The sequence below is a fragment of the Pocillopora damicornis genome, chromosome 12 (assembly GCF_964200805.1).
Source record: "Pocillopora damicornis chromosome 12, jaPocDami1.2, whole genome shotgun sequence".
NCBI lineage: Eukaryota > Metazoa > Cnidaria > Anthozoa > Scleractinia > Pocilloporidae > Pocillopora > Pocillopora damicornis.
Window position 1 is genome coordinate 5,545,981 of NC_142681.1, and position 22,468 is coordinate 5,568,448.

The 22,468-nt window shown below is 39.6% G+C and overlaps 3 protein-coding genes and 1 long non-coding RNA gene across 6 annotated transcripts; 1 reads left to right on the forward strand and 3 right to left on the reverse strand.

Annotated features, from left to right (window-relative positions):
• Positions 1-1,025: 1,025 nt before the first annotated feature.
• Positions 1,026-5,488, reverse strand: LOC113670624 (uncharacterized). Its single transcript, XM_027186791.2, has 3 exons — positions 5,307-5,488; positions 2,372-4,131; positions 1,026-2,005 (listed from the first exon to the last, which is right to left on the reverse strand). Exons 2-3 carry the CDS (start codon positions 4,117-4,119, stop codon positions 1,759-1,761), a joined length of 1,995 nt encoding a protein of 664 aa, XP_027042592.2. The 5' UTR covers positions 4,120-4,131; positions 5,307-5,488; the 3' UTR covers positions 1,026-1,758.
• LOC149036187 (uncharacterized) lies at positions 1,249-18,618 on the forward strand. Its single transcript, XR_016181722.1, has 3 exons — positions 1,249-1,338; positions 17,693-17,752; positions 18,411-18,618. It is a non-coding gene; the product is annotated as an uncharacterized LOC149036187 (long non-coding RNA).
• LOC113670612 (uncharacterized) lies at positions 6,397-13,676 on the reverse strand. Of its 3 annotated transcripts, XM_027186775.2 has the most exons (3): positions 13,548-13,664; positions 12,713-12,832; positions 6,397-9,407 (listed from the first exon to the last, which is right to left on the reverse strand). In XM_027186775.2, the coding sequence occupies exon 3, from the start codon at positions 9,362-9,364 to the stop codon at positions 7,490-7,492; it is 1,875 nt and encodes a 624-aa protein (XP_027042576.2). In that variant the 5' UTR covers positions 9,365-9,407; positions 12,713-12,832; positions 13,548-13,664; the 3' UTR covers positions 6,397-7,489. The 3 variants fall into 3 exon arrangements, with proteins under 3 accessions (XP_027042576.2, XP_027042577.2, XP_027042579.2); XM_027186776.2 differs by lacking the exon at positions 12,713-12,832 and having other exon boundaries at positions 13,548-13,676; XM_027186778.2 differs by lacking the exons at positions 12,713-12,832; positions 13,548-13,664 and adding an exon at positions 9,513-9,650.
• Positions 13,951-21,941, reverse strand: LOC149036188 (uncharacterized). The gene is made up of 2 exons (XM_089189552.1): positions 21,811-21,941; positions 13,951-17,108 (listed from the first exon to the last, which is right to left on the reverse strand). The coding sequence occupies exon 2, from the start codon at positions 17,056-17,058 to the stop codon at positions 14,977-14,979; it is 2,082 nt and encodes a 693-aa protein (XP_089045678.1). The 5' UTR covers positions 17,059-17,108; positions 21,811-21,941; the 3' UTR covers positions 13,951-14,976.
• Between the last annotated feature and the right edge of the window lie 527 nt (positions 21,942-22,468).

Genomic DNA, 22,468 nt, shown 5'->3' on the forward strand with positions numbered 1-22,468 from the left:
GCAAACTGCCATATGCTGTTTAGAATGATTAGGGAGATTAAAGTGTCTAGCGACCGGTTTGGATGCGTCCTTGTCATTTCTTTCCACGTCGCGAAGGTGTTCGCGGAATCGGTCACCTAGTCGTCTTCCAGTGTTTCGCCAATGTATAACTTATTGCAATAAGTGCAAGTTATGCAGTAAATAACTTGGCGGAGGTACACGTAAAGTGATCAGTGATCTTAATGGATCTCCATTAAGAGATCCATCTGAGATCCATTACGATTACTGATCACTTTACGTGTACCTCCGCCAATGTTATTTACTGCATAACTTGCACTTATTGCAATAAGTTATACATTGGCGAAACAGGACAGACTGATTTCTGAAGATCGGATTTCCTCTTACTGTTCATGTAAAATTTCAATCAAACAGGCTGAAAAGAAAAACAGAAACCCTCCTATCCCTAGCTAGTTAAAAAATTTCCACTCACCACTGAAAAATAGATGGCAAAAAATTAAAATTTTGGTTGTAGTAGATGTCTTTCTTGCCCTTTGTTTTAAAGTCGAGTTAACCAGTTGGTTTCACCCTTCCTGCAGAAAAGACGTTCAGGGTTTTCTTTTTTCTACCACAAATAATCTCATGATGGCTAGGTTTACAGATCGATTAAAATTTTCCATTGCGTACTTATCAAATAGATTCCGTGTTACTGTGCTTTTGTTCTACAATGAGTCATATATTGTCCTTAAAAAAAAAAAAGGCACAAGGCGCAACCGAGTGTGTCACTAAAGTGATCTGTAATCCATTACTTAACAGAAGCACTGCAACATAGATTGTATTTTTTTTACATGCTAATGAAGCAAAATGTTGTTTACAATGATCCAGAATCAGTAAGATAAAGAATCAATCAGAATGAGTGTATCATTTAGCTCAAATCTTTAACCCCCAAGAGTTACTCTGCATCTAACTTCTCCTTACGGTGTCACTCCTGGATCAAACATTAAGGTCATGGGAATAAAGAAAATGATCAACAACTAAAGAAGCTCTCGATTGTTAAACAAATTCTCTTGTCAGTTCCTTAGTATATGTATACAGAACACTGTGGAGAATATGCATTTGGATGTTAGGGTGTAAAGGGTTAATATATGAACTCTCATCGGCACCTTTGTCAGTAAAATGCGAGAATTTAAAAATGTACAAGTTAACCATTACGGATTAGATTGCCACGTTTTTACTCTTCTGTTTATTTTCCACCGTCGTATTTTCAGGCGAGGTTGTTAAACTGTCCGCGGAAAGAATGTTTATCCGAAAACTGTCAGAATTTCCTCTTTCAACCGTGGATCTTTGGAAATCTCTACTTCCGTAAGTATAACACAGTTGATGCTTTTTCAATAATATATGGGATACATACAGAGCTAATAAAAAACGAAAAAGAACAGAATATGGAATGATTGTAAAAGTAACACTGTATCACAGGGGAACTTAATCATTCAATCAATTACTGTTAATTTTCACCTACTCTTTGTAAAAATAGATATTTGCAAAAAAAAATTGGATTTAACGAGCGTGCGAAACATATGTCTGATGAGTTGATGCGAGAGCAAGGAACTCCGATTTTGACAAAATGCTGTTCATAGTCTCCGGACACGAAAACTTTCTGTTGGGGAACAGAAAATTTCCAAATGTGTACTTTTCACATGGTCAACATCGTATGAAGACTTAAGGCAGAATTATCGGGCTCCTGCTTGACAAGATATGTAAACATACTCGGGCAACTCGATACTAGTGTCGTCCCGACATTTCCTCCACAAATGATCGCGTTTTCTCTTCCATGCGCGTCCACACGTCATCTCCTGGTTGGAATGGTGGTTTCCGCATTTTCATTCGGATCAGGATGCGTCTAAAGAAATCTGGTTGTCGTGCGGATGCATCCTGGAAAAATCCACGGGGATAGTCGCGATTCAATTCCCGAACCTTGGCGAGCACTACGTCCTTCTCCGCCAACATGTCAACGGCGTCTGAGAAAAATCTGTCGATGAAGAACAGGTGTTTTTAAGATTTTGTGAAATGCCGTAAAATACTACCTTCTGGGTTCTTACTTTTTTAATGACGTTTACTTGTCTTAATTTTCTTCTTCTTTTTTTTTTTTTGCGAGACGTGTAGATTTTTTTCAGTCAAAGAGCTATGCCGGCGTCCTTGGCGTGATCCGCCAAGGAAGAGATTCAGAGGTGTTATGATATGATGATGCGCACTATTATGAACTCTTGTTTAGTTTTTCTTACATACCATTAGTGACTTAACTTTACATTCTACTTGTTTAAGAGAATATCAACTCAATCGATATTCTCTTGACTTGTCTAAATGAAACCGGAAGTTAACCGAAACAAATGTGTACCTGGTCAAATAAACGCATTCACAACATGACGGTCCGTACAGAGCAGCATACTTCATGAAGACGGCGTCAACTCTTGCAACCAGATCATTGTTGAAAGACGTGAAGTATTCGAGCATGTGTCTTCGCTCTTTCTCTTTTTTAGCTTTCTCGGCGTGCTCTACTGAGCCAAACAACGATGGCATGTAATGGTGTGCCCAGCTGGTAATGAAATCTCTTAAGTAACTAGTAAACTGATTCAAGTAGCCTTTAACCGCGTTTGGAATCGCGACGAGTGGACTGTTACACGAGTATTCAAAGGGAGCACTGCGCCATGGAGGAATCAGATCCTGATCCCAACTCACGAAGAATTCATCGCCATCAAGATCCCCTCCTGAAGATTCGTCGGCGTGCGGTCGGCTCCCTCTTGTAGGGAACACGATGCAATCACTGAGATACTCGTATTTTCGGAGGTTTTTTACGAGTTTCAATACACGGATGTCACCTGGATGATAACAGGGATTCCGAACAATAATCACTTCTTGAGCCGCTTGAAACTCTGCAATTTGCACCTCGTCATAAAGAGTTGGTTGAAAAACGCACTGGCCGTACTCAAGGTCGTCAAATGGATCGCATGTACCGAACACTACCCTTGAATTTGGAACAAGAACCCTCAGCTTACATTTTGAACCATTTATTTGACTGGTGTCGTCGTTTCCATCCTTAGGGGATTCTTTCTGCATTTTGCGAATTTCCTTATTACGAAGACTTTTGAGTTCCCTTTGTAAGCTGTCACTTTTCAAACCATCGTCGTGCAACCAATTGAGAAATTTGTGCTCACCTTTGATACGCAGGTAGAACTCGGCGGTTTGTTCACTGCCCAAGACCTCTCTGAGCAATGCGTGATAATCATTCTGCAGCCCAGTTAGGTAGCTGTGCTTAACTCCGCTGTCCGCCAACAGCATCGTAATCTGCTTGTTAAGGTAGCCAATGGTGTATGGCCGGGAACACTTTACGACACCAAACGTGGTACAAGTTCGGCGCATCTGCTCATCCGGAATAGCAAATTTCCTCATGGATGTACGAAACTGTACCTTTACGCCACCGGTTAGCTGGGAATTGAGGAGCAAGACACCTTTAAAGCCTTGGTACCTGACTTGTACCACACAAGGTTTGCTTTCAAGGTGTTGTACATCTTGTATTTCTTGCGCGAATGAATCTGACATAAAACCACATCCATCGGTAAAAATATAATTTCCGCGCTCGATGTCGTTGACAACATCGTACTGGTGTTCTTCCAGAGTTATGCTTTGATTGAAAGACGAAAATAACAGTCCAATTCTCTTTGCACGCTTGGCGGTTGATTTGATCTGGGAAAACTTGCCAAACTCCGCGAGCAGCTCGTAAATGTGCTCATCCGAATCGTTCATTAGAAAACAAGTTCTCTCCTTAAGTTGAGAGTTGGAATGGCCGAGGAATCGATAAACCTCGCCGCTAAAAAGAATGCCTCTTTTTAGGATCCTTTCTGAGCAGTCAGTTTCCGCCCCTCTTTCAGGACGAAAGCCTACTGTCATTAGCCTGTCGACCACTTGTGGACCTTGCACAGACATGAGGTATTCCAGGAAAAGGTTGCCACCTTCCATCTTGTTGTACTTCATAGGCGGTCGCACCCGATTTCCTTGTATGTCAAAGTGTTTCACGTATTTGACCGTTTGTAAGTGGTCTTTAGGAGGTATTGTTATCATATCATCTGGTATACCGTATGGGTCCATCGTTTGGATTTTCTAGCGGAAGAATAAGAATTTATGATCATTTCCTCTATTTTTCAGGTCTGTCCGGGAACTTGTCGTCCCATGTCGCAAAGTATGTCAAAAAGACTGGACAGCTTGGTCATGTTTTGATTTTAAAGAAGATCGCAATTATTAGGCTTTCATGCGCTACTTTCGCTAAGTGAGGCTAGCATCTCGCTTATTCTTGCTCCAAGTAGGCCGCAGAATTGTTGTGAAATAGTTCATCAATTCGCTACATGTCAATCCGTCCTTGTGATTTTTTGCCTAAAGGAAAGATACTAACACGTACATGCAGTCGAACGAAGAACTTGGAACTACTTTCAACTCCCTTCTTTCTTTCTTTTCTTTCATTTCTAAAGAAGGCCTTTCAAGACGCCGGTAAATCAAAAAAATTTAATTCCCTGTTTAAGGCTCAAGGCCCCAAAACAATTCCCTGTTCGGTCCTGTCTGGCGACACACACTGCAGTTAGCGCCAGATAAAGGAGTTTTCCTCCCCTTCCCCTCCCCTGCAGGGTTTGCTGGTGTATACTTCTTGTTGTTGTCTGATTTATGCAGAAGAGGCAAAATGTAAACTAACATGTCAGCGAAAATTGTAAATGAGGTTTAACGCAGAACTCAACAGCTAATTTTGACAAAACTAGTACAAATTTACAGAACGGAATAGAGGCAGTTTGTTCGACGATTGTAGCTCGGCGTTCAAAATGTGATCACTGAAAGATGTTAGGTTTCATCTTTGGTTCGTCCACTGCAACAATTTTCCTCTTTCGATTTCCGCTTTTTCGTATTCCGGTGTTGCTGTCCGATATGATGTTTCACAAAAGCCTTGTAATTTATTTTGACGAGCGATTTTCTTTTTGTATCAGCTCCACTAAGTCAACAATTTTGTCCTTGTGTTGTGACTGAACTGCTCAAACATCCGCTTCAGTTGTTCGTCACATGTCATTTCGTAGATGTTACTGATTGTGACAAACTACTTCGTCGAACAATTTTGATGATAGTAGCCGTGCTTTGTCATTTAAAAACAATTTTATAGTTTTCCGATGATTTTCTTCCGCCGTGAGTTAGTGATGGATGGCATTTCGAACCTTAAAAGCAAAATCTCCTAGTTACGAAATTCAGACATTTATTTCCGGATATTCCCATGCGAATCCGCTTTAATTTTTCCTTACCTGCCCTTCGGGATCTTTCTCGCCGGTAGACTTTCCCAAATTTTCAGCTAGTTTAGTTCCCAGCTAACTTTCAGAGCAATATTTTGTGGATAGTAGCTCGGCATATACCTGATACCAAATTGGACATGCATAGAGTAACGTACTAATTGCGTGCAGATCATTGGAGCATTCAAAATCTTCTCAGAAGTCTTTTTAACTTCCGGCCGTTTTCTGAGAATTGCAAATTTGCCCCAATAAAAACCCCTCGCACATGTGTCATGGTGACCGTCTCCGATTAAAATACCACCTTGTCTGAACAGTGAAAAACTTAGATCTGTTTTTAATGCAAACAGTGTTCTATTATAATTTTGGCCGTGGAAAGTCTGCGATCTCTGTGTATTTAGAGGTGGGAAGTTTCTCATTGCTCCTCAGTTTTGTGTCTGCTGTTTATCTTGGCAATTTCTCCACGTTCAGAAAAGAAATATTTATTCGGAAATGTTAAAATATGTTAAATACTGAAAGTATAAGTTAGCAGACTTATTCAGTCTTATATTTTATTAATGTGTTTCAGATCCCACAAGAATTGAAGGTCGTAAACAATAGAGATCACGAAGTACGATTAGAACACAACCACTCGGGCTGATTAACGCAAACAAGGATTTCGCTGCCAAGATTTTTGTTCACTATCGATTGAACATTTGAAGTTCAACTTTAACACAAATGAGTCAAACTAAGGTAAACCTCAACTGATAGTAGTTTTCACGAACTGATCTGTTCTGTTCTGCTCTAGGCTTTCCTTCTTTCAAAGTAGTCGCCATCCTTATTTTAAATGGACTTTCTTCAGTGTTCCGATCCCAAAACTCCCCACTGATTTATTCGTTTTCATTTTGAAGTTCGATAAATTGTTACCCTCTATTTTTCTGGCAATGTGATGCTTTGAAATGTGATGCTTGGAATTTATCTTGACAAAAAGATTCACCGTTTTCAGCCAGGAAGTTTTTTTCTATGGACTTAATTTGTCTTGCATCGGGAGGGTTGAGGCAAAAGAGGCACAGTGAAAAGCGCGGTCGAATCTTCGCGACTTCGCCATTAACACCAGTTACCACTGTACTTCTCATCAAAAACTGTTTAATTCAAACGTTGTCCAGGTTTACATGCTGTTATGATTATGCTCAGTTCCCACCGCCCGCATATAACTTTGAAATCGGATTATTTGTTTCCTTACCTAGTTCACGAATTAAGGCAATAACATCACTTAAATGCATATTTAGTTTTCAATTTTACAATAATACCAGCTTTGCAAAGCAATTGATAAAGATAACATGGCTATACGTAACATTTTTTTTTCTACATTGCAATGAATTTAATATTGAAAAGGGTTACACACTCCAATATCACTCGCTTGCTTTACAAAGACGTCACGCTAGCCTTTTATTTTAAAAGTTACGTGAAAATAAGCGTGACAACCAGAAAACACCTGCTAGGGCGATAACACAAAACACAACAGGCTCCAGCTGTACGATTAATCGGCGCACTCAAAGCCAATAAAAGTTAACACAAGTCTCTTATTTATACATGCACTTTTCACCGATGATACTAAATACGAAAGTAAAAGGACAAAAAAAAATCGAGCTGAAAAATTCTTTCAGTTTAGCCGATAAAAACTATACAAAATCTAAAGCAAATTCCAAAATAGTCCTATATTAGCATATGATTCAAAACAACGAGTATGCTTCAAAAAAGGGAAAGGGAGTTCGCCCTTGGTGATGAATCTTGTATAAATAAAAATTATATGTGGAAAATTATCAACAGGAATACTCTCGTACACACTCTTTTCCAAATATCGTAACTGGTATGTACAGAAAGGTAACAATTATGATAAGTGATTGCGAGATGAAGTTTCGTTTTCATAAGAAATATTACCTAAGAGTTTGCCTGTTGTCGATTTTCAATCTATAAACTAACTATTATCAGTCCATGTTTAAGCTGTGCTGGATGTCAGGAGTTCTTGTGAACCAAGCGTCAGAAGGCGGGAAAGCAAAAAGTATCTAAACTTCCAAAAAGTGTTTTTTAAAGTGATGTTCTATGAGGTAACGCACATTCCCAACTTTGGGTTTTTAAAGTTTTTATCTTTTTTGTTCCACTCAGACCGCTAGATATCAATAGGTGGTATAAAAAGCTACTGCTCTCCTCCTCACTGGGGCCTAAGCTTCGCTCTTCTTTGTTTCAAATTGCATTCGCTCGAAGAACTCTTTTGCCTTACTGTCGATTCTCCTCATTATTTCATTCACAGATTCTTTCTCGCTAATGGCAAACACGCACGATAGCCTGTTAGGTAGTGAATTCGAGGGCAATTCCGAACTTGTCGGTTGTTCCGTTTCTACAAGTTGCTTTTCGAGATCATTTGCATCTTTGGTGAAATTGGTGGCTTGGTATAACATCTTACTAAGGTGTCGGCATTCTTTCGATGATGGGCCATTGCCAGTAGCATATTTCATGTATTCTCGTTCAATCTTAATCTGTGTTTCATCAGAGTATGTAGCAAAGTACTGCATCATTTCTTCACGATGTTTCACCTCTTTGCCATTGTCATTTTTCTTGAATTTCTCAGTTACCTTTGCGAGCGATTTAGACGAAGTTCGACGAATCGTAGCTCCCTTTGTGGGCGAGTAGTCGCATGGTTTCTCGTTCCCACTTGGAATGATTTTCTTATCCCAGCAAACGAAGAACTTCTCTCCACTCAAGTCGCCGCCGGAACATTCAAAGGCATGAGGACGTGGACCTCTGGCGGGCAGCACCAGGCAGTCCTTCAAGTTCTCGTACCCTTCACGATCATTGGTCAATTTCAACACGCGCAAATCCCCTGGGACGTAGCACGGACTGCGCGTCACCAAAAACTTTTGGCCGTTAGGGAAATTCCTTGCTTCTTCACTCGGGGTAGTAGGGTTGAAATAACATTCACCGTACTTCAGCTTATGTAGAGGATCGCTCACTGCAAACACCACGCGGGATTTGGGAACAAGTACTCTTGTGTAGGCAGCCATTCCCATCTCGTCTAGCTCTTGCTTTTGTAACAATTTCAGGCGATTTCTCACACCACTGTCGATTCCATTCTCTTGAATTTCCCGCAGAAGTCGAAATTCTCCTTTGAAGGAAAGGAAGTATTCTGCGGTTTCTTTGCACATGTTTTCCACTAGTTCATGGAAGCCATCTTGTAAATCTTCCAGATTCTCTGGGAACACACCACGTTCTGCCAGCAACATGACCATTCGAGAATTAAGGTAACCATTAACGTAGGGACGCGAGTGATCCACGACATCGATGAAGTTGAACGTGTGAGGCATATTCTCGTCTGGTGTGAAGAACCTCTGCATTGATTTGTGAAACTGCACCTTAAATTCTGTCAAATCATCTTTGAGACACAGCACGCCTTCGATTCCTCGATATCTTATGTGGACGGCGCTCGGCTTGTAATTCAGTTCAAAGATTTGTTGAAGTTCTGAAGCAAAGTTTGGAGACATGAAACCACATCCATCGGTGAAAGTGTACGACCTAACTACTCCACCCTTTTTATCTGGCTCGACTGTGTACTCGTCTGCTCTCAATGGCATGGTTCTGTTCAACCTTGAGAAGAGCATGCCGATTTTTCTAGCCCGCTTTGCTAAGTTTTTCTCCTCCCAAAAATTGCCGAACTTTGACAAGAGCTCGTGAATTTCTTCATTAGAAGCTTTCATCATGTAACACGATTTTTCTTTTAGCTGTTTATCCGAGTGACCCAGGAAGAAGTACGAGCTTTGACGACAAAAAATCCCTCTTTCTAGCACGCTTTGGCAGAAGGCATTCGCTTCATCGACTGGTGTAATATTAAACGTCAATTTCATAAGTTTTTGATGAAAGTCGGGCCCATCGCGTTGTTTCAAGTACTCTGTCAGCAAAGTGCTTTCGAGCTTTTCATACTCAACTTTGTAATCGTCTCGATCGATCCCATGAAATTTGACGTGCAGTATGTGCGCTTCGGCTTGGTGGCCTTTTAAGGGGACATTAACATCTGACAAGTCTATACACCGGTGGAAAGCCATCAGATTATTCAGGTTGGACCGGACGTAGTCTTGTCTTCGTTCCCTGTGAAAAAACATACCAGCACTCAATTAAGGTTATGCAAAGGCTCATTGAAATCGTTAATATTTATTAGAAGCCTGTCAGCAAAAGGGCAAGGCAAATTGGAACCTGGCCAACCACGAACACAGAAGGGGTCTGTTATCCAGTTTTGCTCCTCAGAAATGCGAAACTTCGAAACTTTATCGCCAAAATAAAAATGTACACCTCTAGCGAACTGGTAATTATGGGGTTTCAATCGAACCTATGGAATTCCCCGCATGTCAGTAATAACTAGTACCTGCTGTTTTGTTCATTAAACCGTAAAACTGCATGTTTCACGTAAGATCATAACTACAATTAGCGTTCAACTGTAAATTGGTTTTTTGTTAAACTGCCAATCCACCTGTGGGATACTGAAATTATTCAGTGACTTAGAACAGGTTTTGCTTTGTCCAATAGGAACTTGCATTTCTGTTGATGTTGACGTTTATGAAACAGCGTCCTCATGATTTGATGTAACTGGGCGTAGTGGTGTGTTCTTTCGCTCGAGCAAATTTCATTTTGTCCTCCTGAAAAGGTTCTAAGAGCTTCCTTAATGAAAAAAATGTTATCTATAGAAGATGCTGGTTTAGGATACGCGAATAAAGAATTTTCATATCTAGAGATCGCAAAAGAAACTCCCGGCGGTGATAGAGTGGAGAAAATAGCCACAGGAAGAACAGAAGAAAACCTCGGTTTTTGAGAGGAAGTATTACAGTTGAAATTGAAAAAGCGGCACAGGTCGAGGAAAAGTTACTAAAAAGCGCCGAAACTATAATAAAAATCACTCAAAACAGAAAAAAGTACCTGGAGGATTCCCCTTTTATTTGGTAGCTTGCGTGACCTTTTTCTTAATGAATTTTGATGATCAATAATACTTTCAATGAAAACACCATAAAAATTTACCGAAGATTTAAAAATAAAGTGAGGAAAGCTGAGATTTTCAACATTTTATACGATGAATCTGGACTTCAGGAATACGTGCCAAATACCATCTCATAACATTCCCGCCTGTCAAAATATATTATTTGACGATCTCAGAAGCCAGCGGAATTATATGTTTTAAATATGCGACTGATAAAATGTAGTAATATTGTGTCTCGAACGCGGCAGTGAGCGTGAATACTCCCTTAATTTCAGTTGAGCTGAAACCTTTCTTCCAAACCAGTGTTTGCTGCTCTTGCAATAAATTGTAGCACTCAAACGTCATTTAAACTCGATTTTCTAAACTTTCTACCCTGTTCTATTTTCTCTTTTTAAGGGATAAGTTTCTAAAGGAACTGTAGTACTGCGTCTTTGGTCGAGGGCCAATTTACAGTATCAACTCAGTTGATAAAACCAAATTACTTTATTAGTAGCTTCCAGTTTGTCTCAAATTTGCCCTTGGTTGGCCGAATTAGGACCAGTGAAATATGTCAATATTTTTTTTTAGCGATATTGTAGTGTTTCGATGCTTCTTGAGACTCTATTAACCCGAAGTTTCTTCTTAAGTTTGAAAATGATTGTCCTCGCCATAACACCTACTTGATGTTTGAGCAGTAAGTTGTGTGTACCGGTAGGTTAAACTTGATTATGAAGAACGATGCAAAGAATATGCCTACTGATATTGGTATAGGTGCGAAAAGGGCGCAATTGTTTGAGTAGCCTGCAGAGCAGGCGTACTTTTGGCGAGGGAGTGCTTAGTAATTTCATAACGAAAAATATGGCCGCCATCTTTAGTTCTAATGACGGCGAAAGGCTGGGGAGAGAAATAAATTTGTACCAAGGGGGCGGTCCACGGTCAAAAATAAAGAGGGCGGTAGGGGTGGGGGAAGCCCTTTCCCCCGCCCCCTACCCCCACCGTCCACTCTAACTGCAAATCAAACATAGCATAGCCGGTCGGATAAACGATCGCGATCTTATAACGTTAGCTCGCACTCATAAGACGCCTGCAGGCTACTGTTTGAGGAAAAAAATATGTGTGAGGACATCAAAACTGAAACTTTTCGATTGCGTTTTTTTTCTGTCAGTACAGATGACTCGTAGATAAAAATCCGATCTCTTAGAGCGAGGGATTATTTCAAGTCGAACTATCCAAAATTTCCCATTGCCAACTTGGTAAACAAAGAACCTTGGGGAAATCATGTGCATAGCACGCTTTAGGGAGAGGATGTGTACCAGATTTCACGCACTCATTTCATTCGTCAGCCGGAATCTTTTAACCTCATCGTAAGAAGAGTGATGTTTTACTTTACAGTTATAAAATCAATTCCCCAAACCTTGGACCACTTCGTTGCCTATTGCATCAAAGTCAGGGCAAACTTTCAATTTTTAAACCAAATAAATTTCCGAAATACTTTAAAAAGTAACACGAAAATAAAGTTTTCGTGTTATATAAGCCATGAACATCACGCAACAAGTGATGATAACAAAATGGCACGAAAATGGATGAGTGGTCATATGCACAGCACGCTTCCGAGCTAAAATTACATAACAGAGATAAAAAAATTTTTTCGGAAGAACGATGTTTCCACTGTCACGTTTTATAAATATTGAAGATTTGTCTCAAAAGGTTTAAGTTCATGATCTATAAGCCAAGTTAAACCTCTCAGGCTTTCGTTAATCTCGTCCCGACATGGGCCTGTTATTGCCTGTTTGTTTTGTTTGAACAAAGCTAAAATCGACTGATCAGCAGGCAACTTTTTGAGTTTGATCTGTTCTTTGCCAACACGACTGCATAATTTTCTTTAATTTGATCTGTTCTCTTCAACATGGCTGCATAATCTAGCTTTGTGGCGTCAAACCATTAGTTTCCACCTTTCGTTATATCACCGAGAAATACTAATAACCGGGTCTGCATTTTCCACGTCTTACTAGAGCGAAGCTATGTGGTATTCTATCATTACGTAACCCACATTTGTTAACTCAATGCAATTGTCCATGTTAGTGACACATACGCAGTAATCCACTTCAATTTAAAACGGTAGAGAGAATCACAAGACAGAGAGGTTGATAGGTTACTCGGATGTAATTTCTCATCTTTTAAACTTAAAAAAACATCGCGACTATCAGTTATTTTCTATCAGTCGATCCAAACATTTATCATTGTCGAGTCAAGGGCAAATTCCGAAAAAACTTGTGGCAGGATTTGCTCCAAAGAACCGTTTTCTACCTATGCATTTCAACACAAATAGTCGTAATTTATAATAGACTTAATCAAATGTCAATCGAAACTGAATTTTTAACTTCATCGTGATCAGTAATCTGGCTCACTTACTGCAGTTGTGATCTGAAACAATATGATTACTCGCCTTAGAGTCGTTTGTCTTTGTTCTTAGACAGTTGTTCTGGAAGCTGCATTGTCAACGAACTGAATCACAACAGAGACAAACTCCAGTTGACCATCACGAGGATCGGTTATAATCAAAGGTCTATTAATTTGAAAAATTATTAGAATTATTTTAATACTCTTGTAGATGTAATATGAAAACGAAACAAGTTTTAAGAACAGTAATCATATGATCATCAGACACTTAGGAGACGAATGGAACAGTGCAAACGGAATAAATAATTTCTGGCTCTGTGATAAGACGCTTACGTTTGATAAATTTGGTGTTATGTCCGCTTCTGACACGATAATAAAGCGAACGTTTTGCTCTTTCGAAAGGAAGTTAGCCGAGAGTTTTAAAATTGTAAATATTTTTCTCTGAATGGGAGAATTCGTTTATATTTTATGAAAATGTTTGGCGGCTTGTACAGATAAATACGTTCCCTAACAATTCATAAACGATGTATTGTTTTCAAAGTACTTTTGTCGAGAAAATTGCGTTGTCATCACTCTCACGGTTTGCTGTACCACCGCTTTTTTCGTACTCATATATGAAATATTGATAAAATATATTAACAAATTCTGATCCTTCCAAAAAATACTCATCTACGCTGACGAAATTCTCCCGATCGCAACACAACAGAACTCTGACAAACAAAAAGGTGAACTATGAACCAACAGGTATGTCGTGTGGATTGATCAGCAATTGAAATTACATTTCTAAGGAGAACCGAAAACTTGGTAAGTCTTCTATTTAATTTTCCTTACACAGCGAACTTTTCAAATAATCCTACAGTGTGATTATCCTCATTTCTTACCTTACATAAAAATCTTAAGTCCTCTTAACCATCTATGGACGTATCGTCAAAGCCCAGTAATGTTTTTAGTTTCTGGGACCTTTGTCCAACTGTCCTTTGTGAAAGGTTCAAGTTCACTTGGTGTCTATTATAGCCAAATGACGTCAACGACAACAAAACCTTCCTTTTTGGTGTTCTCCAGGCTCCCTGTATAAGGTTGTCCACGGCCGTGACCGCGCCTGGGTACGAGACTGTGGTGTCAACCCGTCTGTTTAGGCATTTGGTAGTTTTCAAGTTCTTTGCTTATCATCGATTTTATCACTCACTATTTTGTCCTGCTAGTGTCTGGAGCCTTTGCTTATGATGTCCACGGAGCGCTCGCTCTTGGAAATTTCCGCTCATTTAAAAAAAAGGAACACACTTTAGAGCAGTCGGCCAAAGTTTGATGATTTATATTTAAATATTCTACTTTTGATAAATGCTGACAATTATTTAAAATAAAACATAACGCCTTTTTTTATTTACAACATCCCCCTAACAAATATCAGTGTTCTATTTTCGGCTCACATGTCGAACCTAAAGATCTAGCATCCCCACGAAGTTTCCTCCGACAAGTCTACGCTATACTTTGGAAACAAAAGCGCTGACTATCTATGCCGATGTCTCATTTATATCATGTCTATCACTATTGGGGTAACCCTTTGTGACGTTAAGTAATGTAGTTCTATTTCAAAGCAAGTTGATTTGTTTTCTACCCATTTACCGCTGAAATCTGACGTGGCAGATTTAGCTCCAGCATGTCATTACTGATCCTTACTTTGATATACCAAAACCTCTTGAAATTTTTGCTCAATCCAGCCGTAACGACAGGAAAATTTAATATCAAAACAATAGTCGAAAGCATTAAAGATAAAATGGTAAATCCTTACAAACGCCGAGGCCAACTCATTTGTCTAAATTAATGTTTTGTCATACAAAGAGATATTCGTTTTATTCTACATTTATTTCAAGACATTACTATCGATTTTTTCGACGACTGAGGTTATAATATCTAGCAAGAAATTCCTATGTATATCGTCTTTAAAACCCTATGATAGAAAATAAGGAAGCTGTCAACAGTTCAGAGTATATGTTTTACTTTAATTGTATAGTTAGATGGTGATAGCCGAGTAGAGACCGTTGCGTGACCATTCAGCGACGGTGTATGCGACCATCCAACAAAGGTGTAAGCACAGCAAGTTCATATCTGTATAGGACACGCAGGAAAATTATAGTTTCGATCACTAGCGCAACTTTCTTTTCTCAAAAATAGATTTAAAAGAAAAAAAGGTATAGTAATGTATACTCAAGCGCAGTAATGATTGGATCGCTATAACAAGTAAACAACTATTAAGAGCCACCTCCAATGAAGTGGATGTCGAAAACTGCCCTCATGAACTCTCCCCGAAATTTACACGACGATCTTCCTCATTTCACGCTGCATACGGTGAACAAATTCCTTGGCTTTGTCGTCAATATTTTGCCATATTTTAATGCCACGGTGACAGGAATCTGCTGCGCTACCTTCGTACGCAGTTGTCGCGGACATTGTGCTGTGTCTGAGTGACTGCCGCTCCTCGAAATCCTCTTCATCGAATGATGAATCCAAACTTGCTGCTAAACTTGTAGACTGACTTCCGGTAAGGCTCACTTGTCCTCTTGACAGTCCACTGATTTTGCTTAGCTCATGCTCCGTCTCCGGATTTTCATATGCATGCTTTGGATCGTGGTCAATTAGTAGACCTCTGCTCTTTCCTAAGGGTATCCCAAGTTTTATGCTGGTGAGCTTTTTCTGCAAATTCTGAAGATCCTCTCCAGGGATGTTGGCTTGGTACAACATCTTGCTGAGATGTCGAAATTCTTTGGATGAGAGGCCTGATGTCATTGCAAATTGAATGTACACCTGTTCGATCTCTTTGCTTATTTGATCTGAATACGTGGCAAAATAAAGCTCCATTTCCTTTCGGTCTTTCACTCCTTTGCTCGGGCTTGTTCTCTTAAATTTCGAGGTAATTTTGGAGACAGGTCGAGCGGCAGCTGCAAAAATGTTAGCTTTGACGGAGGGCGAATAGTTACACGGTTTCTCTTCTCCACTTGGAAGAATGCTTTGATCCCAGCTGACAAAGAATTTTTTTCCATTCAGGTCACCTCCGAAACATTCAAACGCATGGGGGCGGGGACCTTTGACGGGTAACACCAGACAATCCCTCAGTTCCTCGTACCCTTTTCTTTTGTCAGTCATTTTCAACACACGCACATCTCCTGGATGATAGCATTGGCTTCGCATCACTACAAACTTCTGGCCGGCAGTAAAATCTCGTGCCTTGTTACCAGGAAGAGTGGGATTGAAGTAACACTCGCCATAGTTCAACTTGTTGAGAGGATCACACACAGCAAATACTTCTCGAGATTTGGGGACAAGAACTCTTGTGTACTCAGCTTTCTCCATTTCTTCCAGCTCGCGCTTCTGTAAACGCTTAAGTTCCCTTTTTGTGCGACCGTCAATTCCTTTGTCTTTGATTTCTTGCAAAAGATGACTTTCTCCCTTTAACGTTAGGAAATACTTAGATTCAGTGGTTCCTTTGTTTATGCCTTCCAACAACTCATGGTAGCAATCTTGTAAGGCCTCAAGACTCTGGGCAGAAACACCACGTTCTTCCAGCAACATGATCATTCGAGAGTTAAGATAACCATTGGTGAATGGGCGTGAATAACCCATGACATTGACGATGTTAAAAATGTCAGACTTTTTCTCATCAGGGTCCAGGAACTTTTGCATTGATCTGTGGAACTGCACTTCAAAAGCTGTCAGATCTTTTTTAAGAATTAGCATTCCCTCGATGCCTCGATAGCGTACGTGGACGGCGCTAGGCTGGTAATCATGGTAATCAAGATCTGAGACTTGTTGCACCTTGGTAGCGAATCTTGAAGACATGAAACCACATCCATCGGTGAAAGTGTGCGAGGGGAAAACTCCACCTGTCACATCTGGTTCGACCTTGAAATAATTTTCATCCAATCGGACAGTTTTTATTAATGGTGAAAAGAGCATGGCGATTTTGCTGGCACGCTTTGCCACGTTTTTCTCATCAGAAAAGTCTCCAAATTGTGACAAGAGGTCGTGGATTTCTTCATGTGTTGCCGCAATAAAGTAACAAGATTTTTTCGCAAGCTGCTCATCCGAGTAACCAAGGTAGATGTATGAGCGCTGACGAAAAAATATTCCCCTTTCCAAAACGCTTCGGCAGAACTTATTTGCAACTTCGACAGGCGTGATATTAAAGGTTAGCTTCATGAGATTTTCGTGAAAGTCAGGCCCATCACGTTGTCTCAGGTATTCTGTGAGCAAGGTGCTTTTGTGCTTTTCATACTCAACTTTATAGTCGTTTTTACCGTTGCCATTGAATTCTACATGAATTAGGTGGACATCATCTTCGGTGGTCTCTGCTAGCCTAGGAGAGTCTGGCTCGTCTATGCAGAAATGATAGGCCATTTGATGTATTTAATAGACTGACGGGGTTCGGAAATCTTCGACTCTATTTCCTATAATTAAACAGATTCAGACCTTGAATGAATAAATACACTTACAAACATTGGCTGAGATACCCCGAAACACTCAGACAATAGGCTCATTTCTGGAAAGGGCCTTGCGTGTCCTAGAATATAATAGTCTTTCCTTGCTATTAACTCAAGTATGTATGCCCTCTTCAAGACGAGGAGTAGTTAAATCAATACCCGGCCCGTTATACAACGATTCTTCACGTCAATACCATTGAGAAATTATCAATTTATCATATGATTGCTAAACTGGACGATGTTCGTATACTAACTTAAAACACCCTGTATAGAAATTTATAATCAACCCGTGGGATTTTACATTTTCATCCAGTTGAAGTAAGTCTGGTGAGGTGCTCTAAAGGAATTCGTGTCGCGCTCTAATTGAGATGAACTAAGATAGATGTAAAGCAGATGTGCGGAACACGATCAGTCAACAGGGCTGGAACTTGATGCTCGGCAATAAAATCTACAAAAAAGATTATTCCAAACCGATAATGATAGTAATTGATTAATTTCAGTAACTGATTATTTTGTCCCTTACCCTACTTTTCTAAACTTCTATTCACCAGGTACACACGTTTAAATCCAAACCTTCTCCAGAGTTATTATGAACTCTGTTCAGGTGCCTCGTGAGTACATTAGTTTAATTTACATACCGCTTAAGGTTAAAAACGGCAGGGACATTCCCCTTCAGGCAGCTTATGCTATGCGGAAGTCGAATACAGCAACTACACATCTATTTAAGCTTCAAGCTGCGCAGAACTTCGCCTCCCGAATCATCAGCAACACCAGGAAGTTCGATAACGTAACCCAAATCTTAATAGATTTACGCTGGCTTCCAGTCAAATCGCAGCTATACTATCGCGTTGCCGTACTTGCATTCAAATCTATGTCTGGTCTAATGCCCCCTTACCTTGCCTCGCTTTTCTTAAAGCGAATAGAGGTACGTGGTCCTGTCACTCGAAATTCCCACCTTCTTAATGTTCCATGTTTTAAGAGCGCTACAGGACAAAAGACTTTTTTTATGTCGGACAGTTTCGTTATTGAATGATTTAGATGATACTTTTCAGTTACGTGAATTTGTTTTTATTTTTAACATCAGAAATAAACTCTTGCGTGAATTTTTAACTTCTTAGCACATTGTAATTTTTATCATATTTTATTGTAATTTTATAGCGATTGTTTTGGAATTTTATCTTATATATTTTAGTTTTAGATGATTGACACCGAAAAACCCCCCTAGAAAGTGTTAAAAAAGTTTGTATTGTATACTAATTTTTTCCTCAGCAGTAAACGTTGTAAGATATTTGGTGGAACCAATCCGGAAGTGCCGTGCAAGAAGGCTTATTATGAACTCAACAGGCGGTGTTCGCACTTTGATTGCGTTTCATCATGCTCGTAAAACGAAAAGCGAGTCATTTGCATCATGTCGCGGTCGAGTGAACATCTCTGGTGGCAACGAGATTGCGTGAATAAACGAGGAATGTAATGGGGATTCACTGTTTGTTACCGTTCATTCGAAAGTTAAAAAGTGTTTGCGGAACTACACGACCCCTGTTATTCCTCTAGGACAAATTCGTTGTTAGGAAGCAACTGAAGAGATTCAGAATGAATCCAAACTGCAGCCTTGCCCAAGAATCTATTCATTTAGTAACAGTTGCACTCTGAATCCGATGGCTGAGTGAATAACATCAAATTTGCGAGTTATTTAACGGGGAATCGACCCTTGACATGCAAACGCATTACAAAGAGACAGCGACGTTTTAATACGCGGATTATCTCTCGTGTCATAGTTTTTAAGGCGTAAATACGGGATTCGCGAAAGGAGAAGACTTAGGCCTTCTAAGACCACAGGCGGCCCAAGCTCACGTCTCGAGAAAAAGCCAACGATGAATTCATGAACGCGTCACGCGTTGTGTGACTCGGTGTTAAGTTACGGGAGGAACCGTTGAAAAATTGAACACGTTATAAGGAATAGTATGGGGAACGAAATATGGTCGATTTACAACGATAAATATTTCGAAATATGAATATTTTACACGTAAAATCAATAAAACTTACTCATGCCCTGTGTATCCGTCGTAGTTTCTGGCGATTTCTGCTGTTTTAAGCTTGCCTTACTATCACTATTATCCCATGGATGGTTATCCCATGCCATGGATAACAGTGATGGTAAAGTAGGCTTAAAACAGCAGAAATCGCCAGAAACTACGACGGATACACAGGGCATGATTAAGTTTTATTGATTTTACGTGTAAAATATTCATATTTCGAAATATTTATCGTTGTAAATCGACCATATTTCGTTCCCCATACTATTCCTTATAACGTGTTCAAATTTTTCAACGGTTCCTTCCGTAACTTAACACCGAGTCACACAACGCGTGACGCGTTCATGAATTCATGGTTGGCTTTTTCTCGAGACTTGAGCTTGGGCTGCCTGTGGCTCAACGTTAAATTAAAAACGTACAGAGTTTCAAATATGCTTAAAGAATAGAGAATACCTAGAATAGGGTTTTGAGAAACGTATCTCTGGAATTGTTTTCTGCGGGAGAGACAGTATACTCGAAAAAAAAAAAAAAATAGCGTGCACACATGAAAATATTATCTTTTGTAACACAATTCCATCCGGCTTTGCCAAACCGCAGGAACATACATATGGGGAAATGACACCTTAAAACTAGCCCTTGTTAGCACATCACAAACGAAAGTCATTAAAAGATATCTTAATAACAGCCAAGCTTTCAGGTCCGAGATTTAAAAGCGCAAGCGAATGGCAGAAGTCGCACAAGCCCATCAACACCTTTTAACGATCGACTGCCTTTTGCTTTCTGGCTTACCCGACGTGTCGCCATGCGCATTATAGAGTTATTCATTGGTCAAATGAAGAGATTTATTGCTCTAATTCAACTTTCTTTCTTTCAATGATCAAGATAGTAGATTGACGTTACAACACTCGCGATTAGTTAATTTGCTTTTACTAGGAAAGTAGATTTACAACACAATTCAGTATATAATAATAACGCTAAGTAACGCAACGATGGGCCTTTTCTCGGCCATAATCGGTCTCAAACACTAGCACTTAAAATGCGAGGAACACATGTACCGTTGGAAAGCATTTGAAAGCGTTTGGTCAGAGCTGTTGAAGAAGGATCAAAGCAGCCATCCAAATTTTCGAAAGGCTTCAAACTACGACGTACATCAAATTCGACCTTCTCGAAAACCGGTCTTAAGTTACATACTAAAAAAACAGTGATTGCGTTTGTCCTTGAGAACCATCGAATACGCGACAAATACGTACAAAAAATACTTTTACACATTCAGAATAAATCAAATTACATTTACCTATGATGAAAGAAAAAAGGAACGGCCTAACTTTTACGGAATGTTCGGTCAAAATCTGCCAATTTCTGCCACTTTCATCGCCATATTGAAAATAACGCTAACACAATGTAACACAAACGGAGTGCGCGCACCCCATGGTTTTAAACGTTGTAAGATATTTGGCGGAACCAATCAGGATATGCCATGCAAGAAAGCTAGCTTGTTTGTTCGGCTGTGTATTTCATATCTTCGGCCTGCAGAATTTGCAGCGTCATTGTCAGGAAAAAAATTCCTGCAGTGTTATCGCGTCCGGTTTCCTTCACCGACCATCAAGCTATTACGCTTGCTTAAAAATCGTTTCTTATTGGATTTTCTTGTTCATCATAGCGAGGGTTTAACTCTTAAACATTTAACAAATATGATTTTTTGAGGAATAACGAATTCTAACAGGGTTAAATGCGCTCGATCGAACTCTCACCGGACATGATTAATTAATTCTATACATCATCTTTTAAATAAGGGTTTTTCTGATAAGTGATCAACTCTTGCTGTGACAAATAAAATATCTCTCTCTCTCTCTCCTGCAATTTGTATTCGGAATTCTACAATTTTGAAATCCAACCAGTTCGAACGAAAATGAAATTTTAAAGCGAAAGTGTAAAGTAAACATGTGTTTCAATTGATTACTTGCTTCAGTGATTAAATTGCAAATGAAGTTCGTCAAGCTAAGCTTAATTATATATAAATTTCCTGTTTCACTCAGAAGGAAAAACACCTATGATAACGTTAACGTTTCATTGTCGAAAGATGTGAACTGCGGTTGTCGTAAGCGTTGAACAGAATTCATGAATTGATGACTCCAACATATAAACTTCCGCCTACCGATTAGTTATTTGAAGTCGGAAACCATGGCTTTGCGACGGTATGAACGAATATTTTCTAAGAGAGGCACTAGATTCACGTCATCACTGGATAATTTTTTCGTGATGAAAGAAATTTCTATACTCCTTTAGGACCCTGTTCTTGCTGATAAAGAGAAGCCGCGGCCGGGATACATTCGTAATCTGTTTATTTCGGTTTCTTCGTTGCAAGCTTGAGTGTGTGCTAGACTGACAAATATTGATCTTAGCAGGTTCAACTGTCCTTACCCTTTTAGCATGTGCTCATGTTTGATTGTTTGTTTGAGCGAAAGAGACTGAATTTTTTCAGACATAATCAGGGGCGAGCGTAAAACTCGAGAGTTGCTTTAGTCTTCGAGTTGCGTTTTAAGAACACCAAATTCGGCTGTCTCGTCGATTTTACGACTTTTGGTTCCTGCTTTGCCCGGGGATTTGTAAAGCAAGCCAACTTCTTACTTTCCTACCTTGCAACTTTGCTGGTAAATCTTCTCTCCCCTCAACAGATTCTCCAGATATACAATATTGACTCAGTGTATTTCCGCAAACGAAAACGTCACGGCCTGGTTCATAACCTTTAGTCCTAGTTCCTCGTGAGAGCTATATTTGGATATGACGATGTGTTTGTAAGATTTCTTTAACCCTTTAACTCCCAGAAGTGATTAACATCTCACTTCTCCTTGCAATATCCATCCATTATCCAGCAAACAGGTAATGAGAATACTCAAACATATCAAGTAGAAGTTGTTGTCTTGATCTAACACCAAATTCTTGTAACTAATTTAAGAGGAGACATGTTGTAGCTGCAGGGGAGAATTGACTATCAGATCTTGGGAGTTAAAGGGTTAAAGCATCTAGGGAAGTCGAGCATAGTTCCTTCCATCAGTTAAAAAAATTCACTGTTTTTAGGTAGCTGCATGTTGCAATACTCTTTTTAATACACTTTTCGTGCTATATTTCCTGCTTAATATACCTGCTTGCTTGTAATTGCAGAGTCTCGGAAATACCACAATCAGGTAAACACGTCTGAGAAACTGATGTTAGACATGCGAGTTGTTAGGGAAAAGTATCATCAATTGCTTACACATATATATCTAAACTTCTTACAGCGTGGAATAATCACGC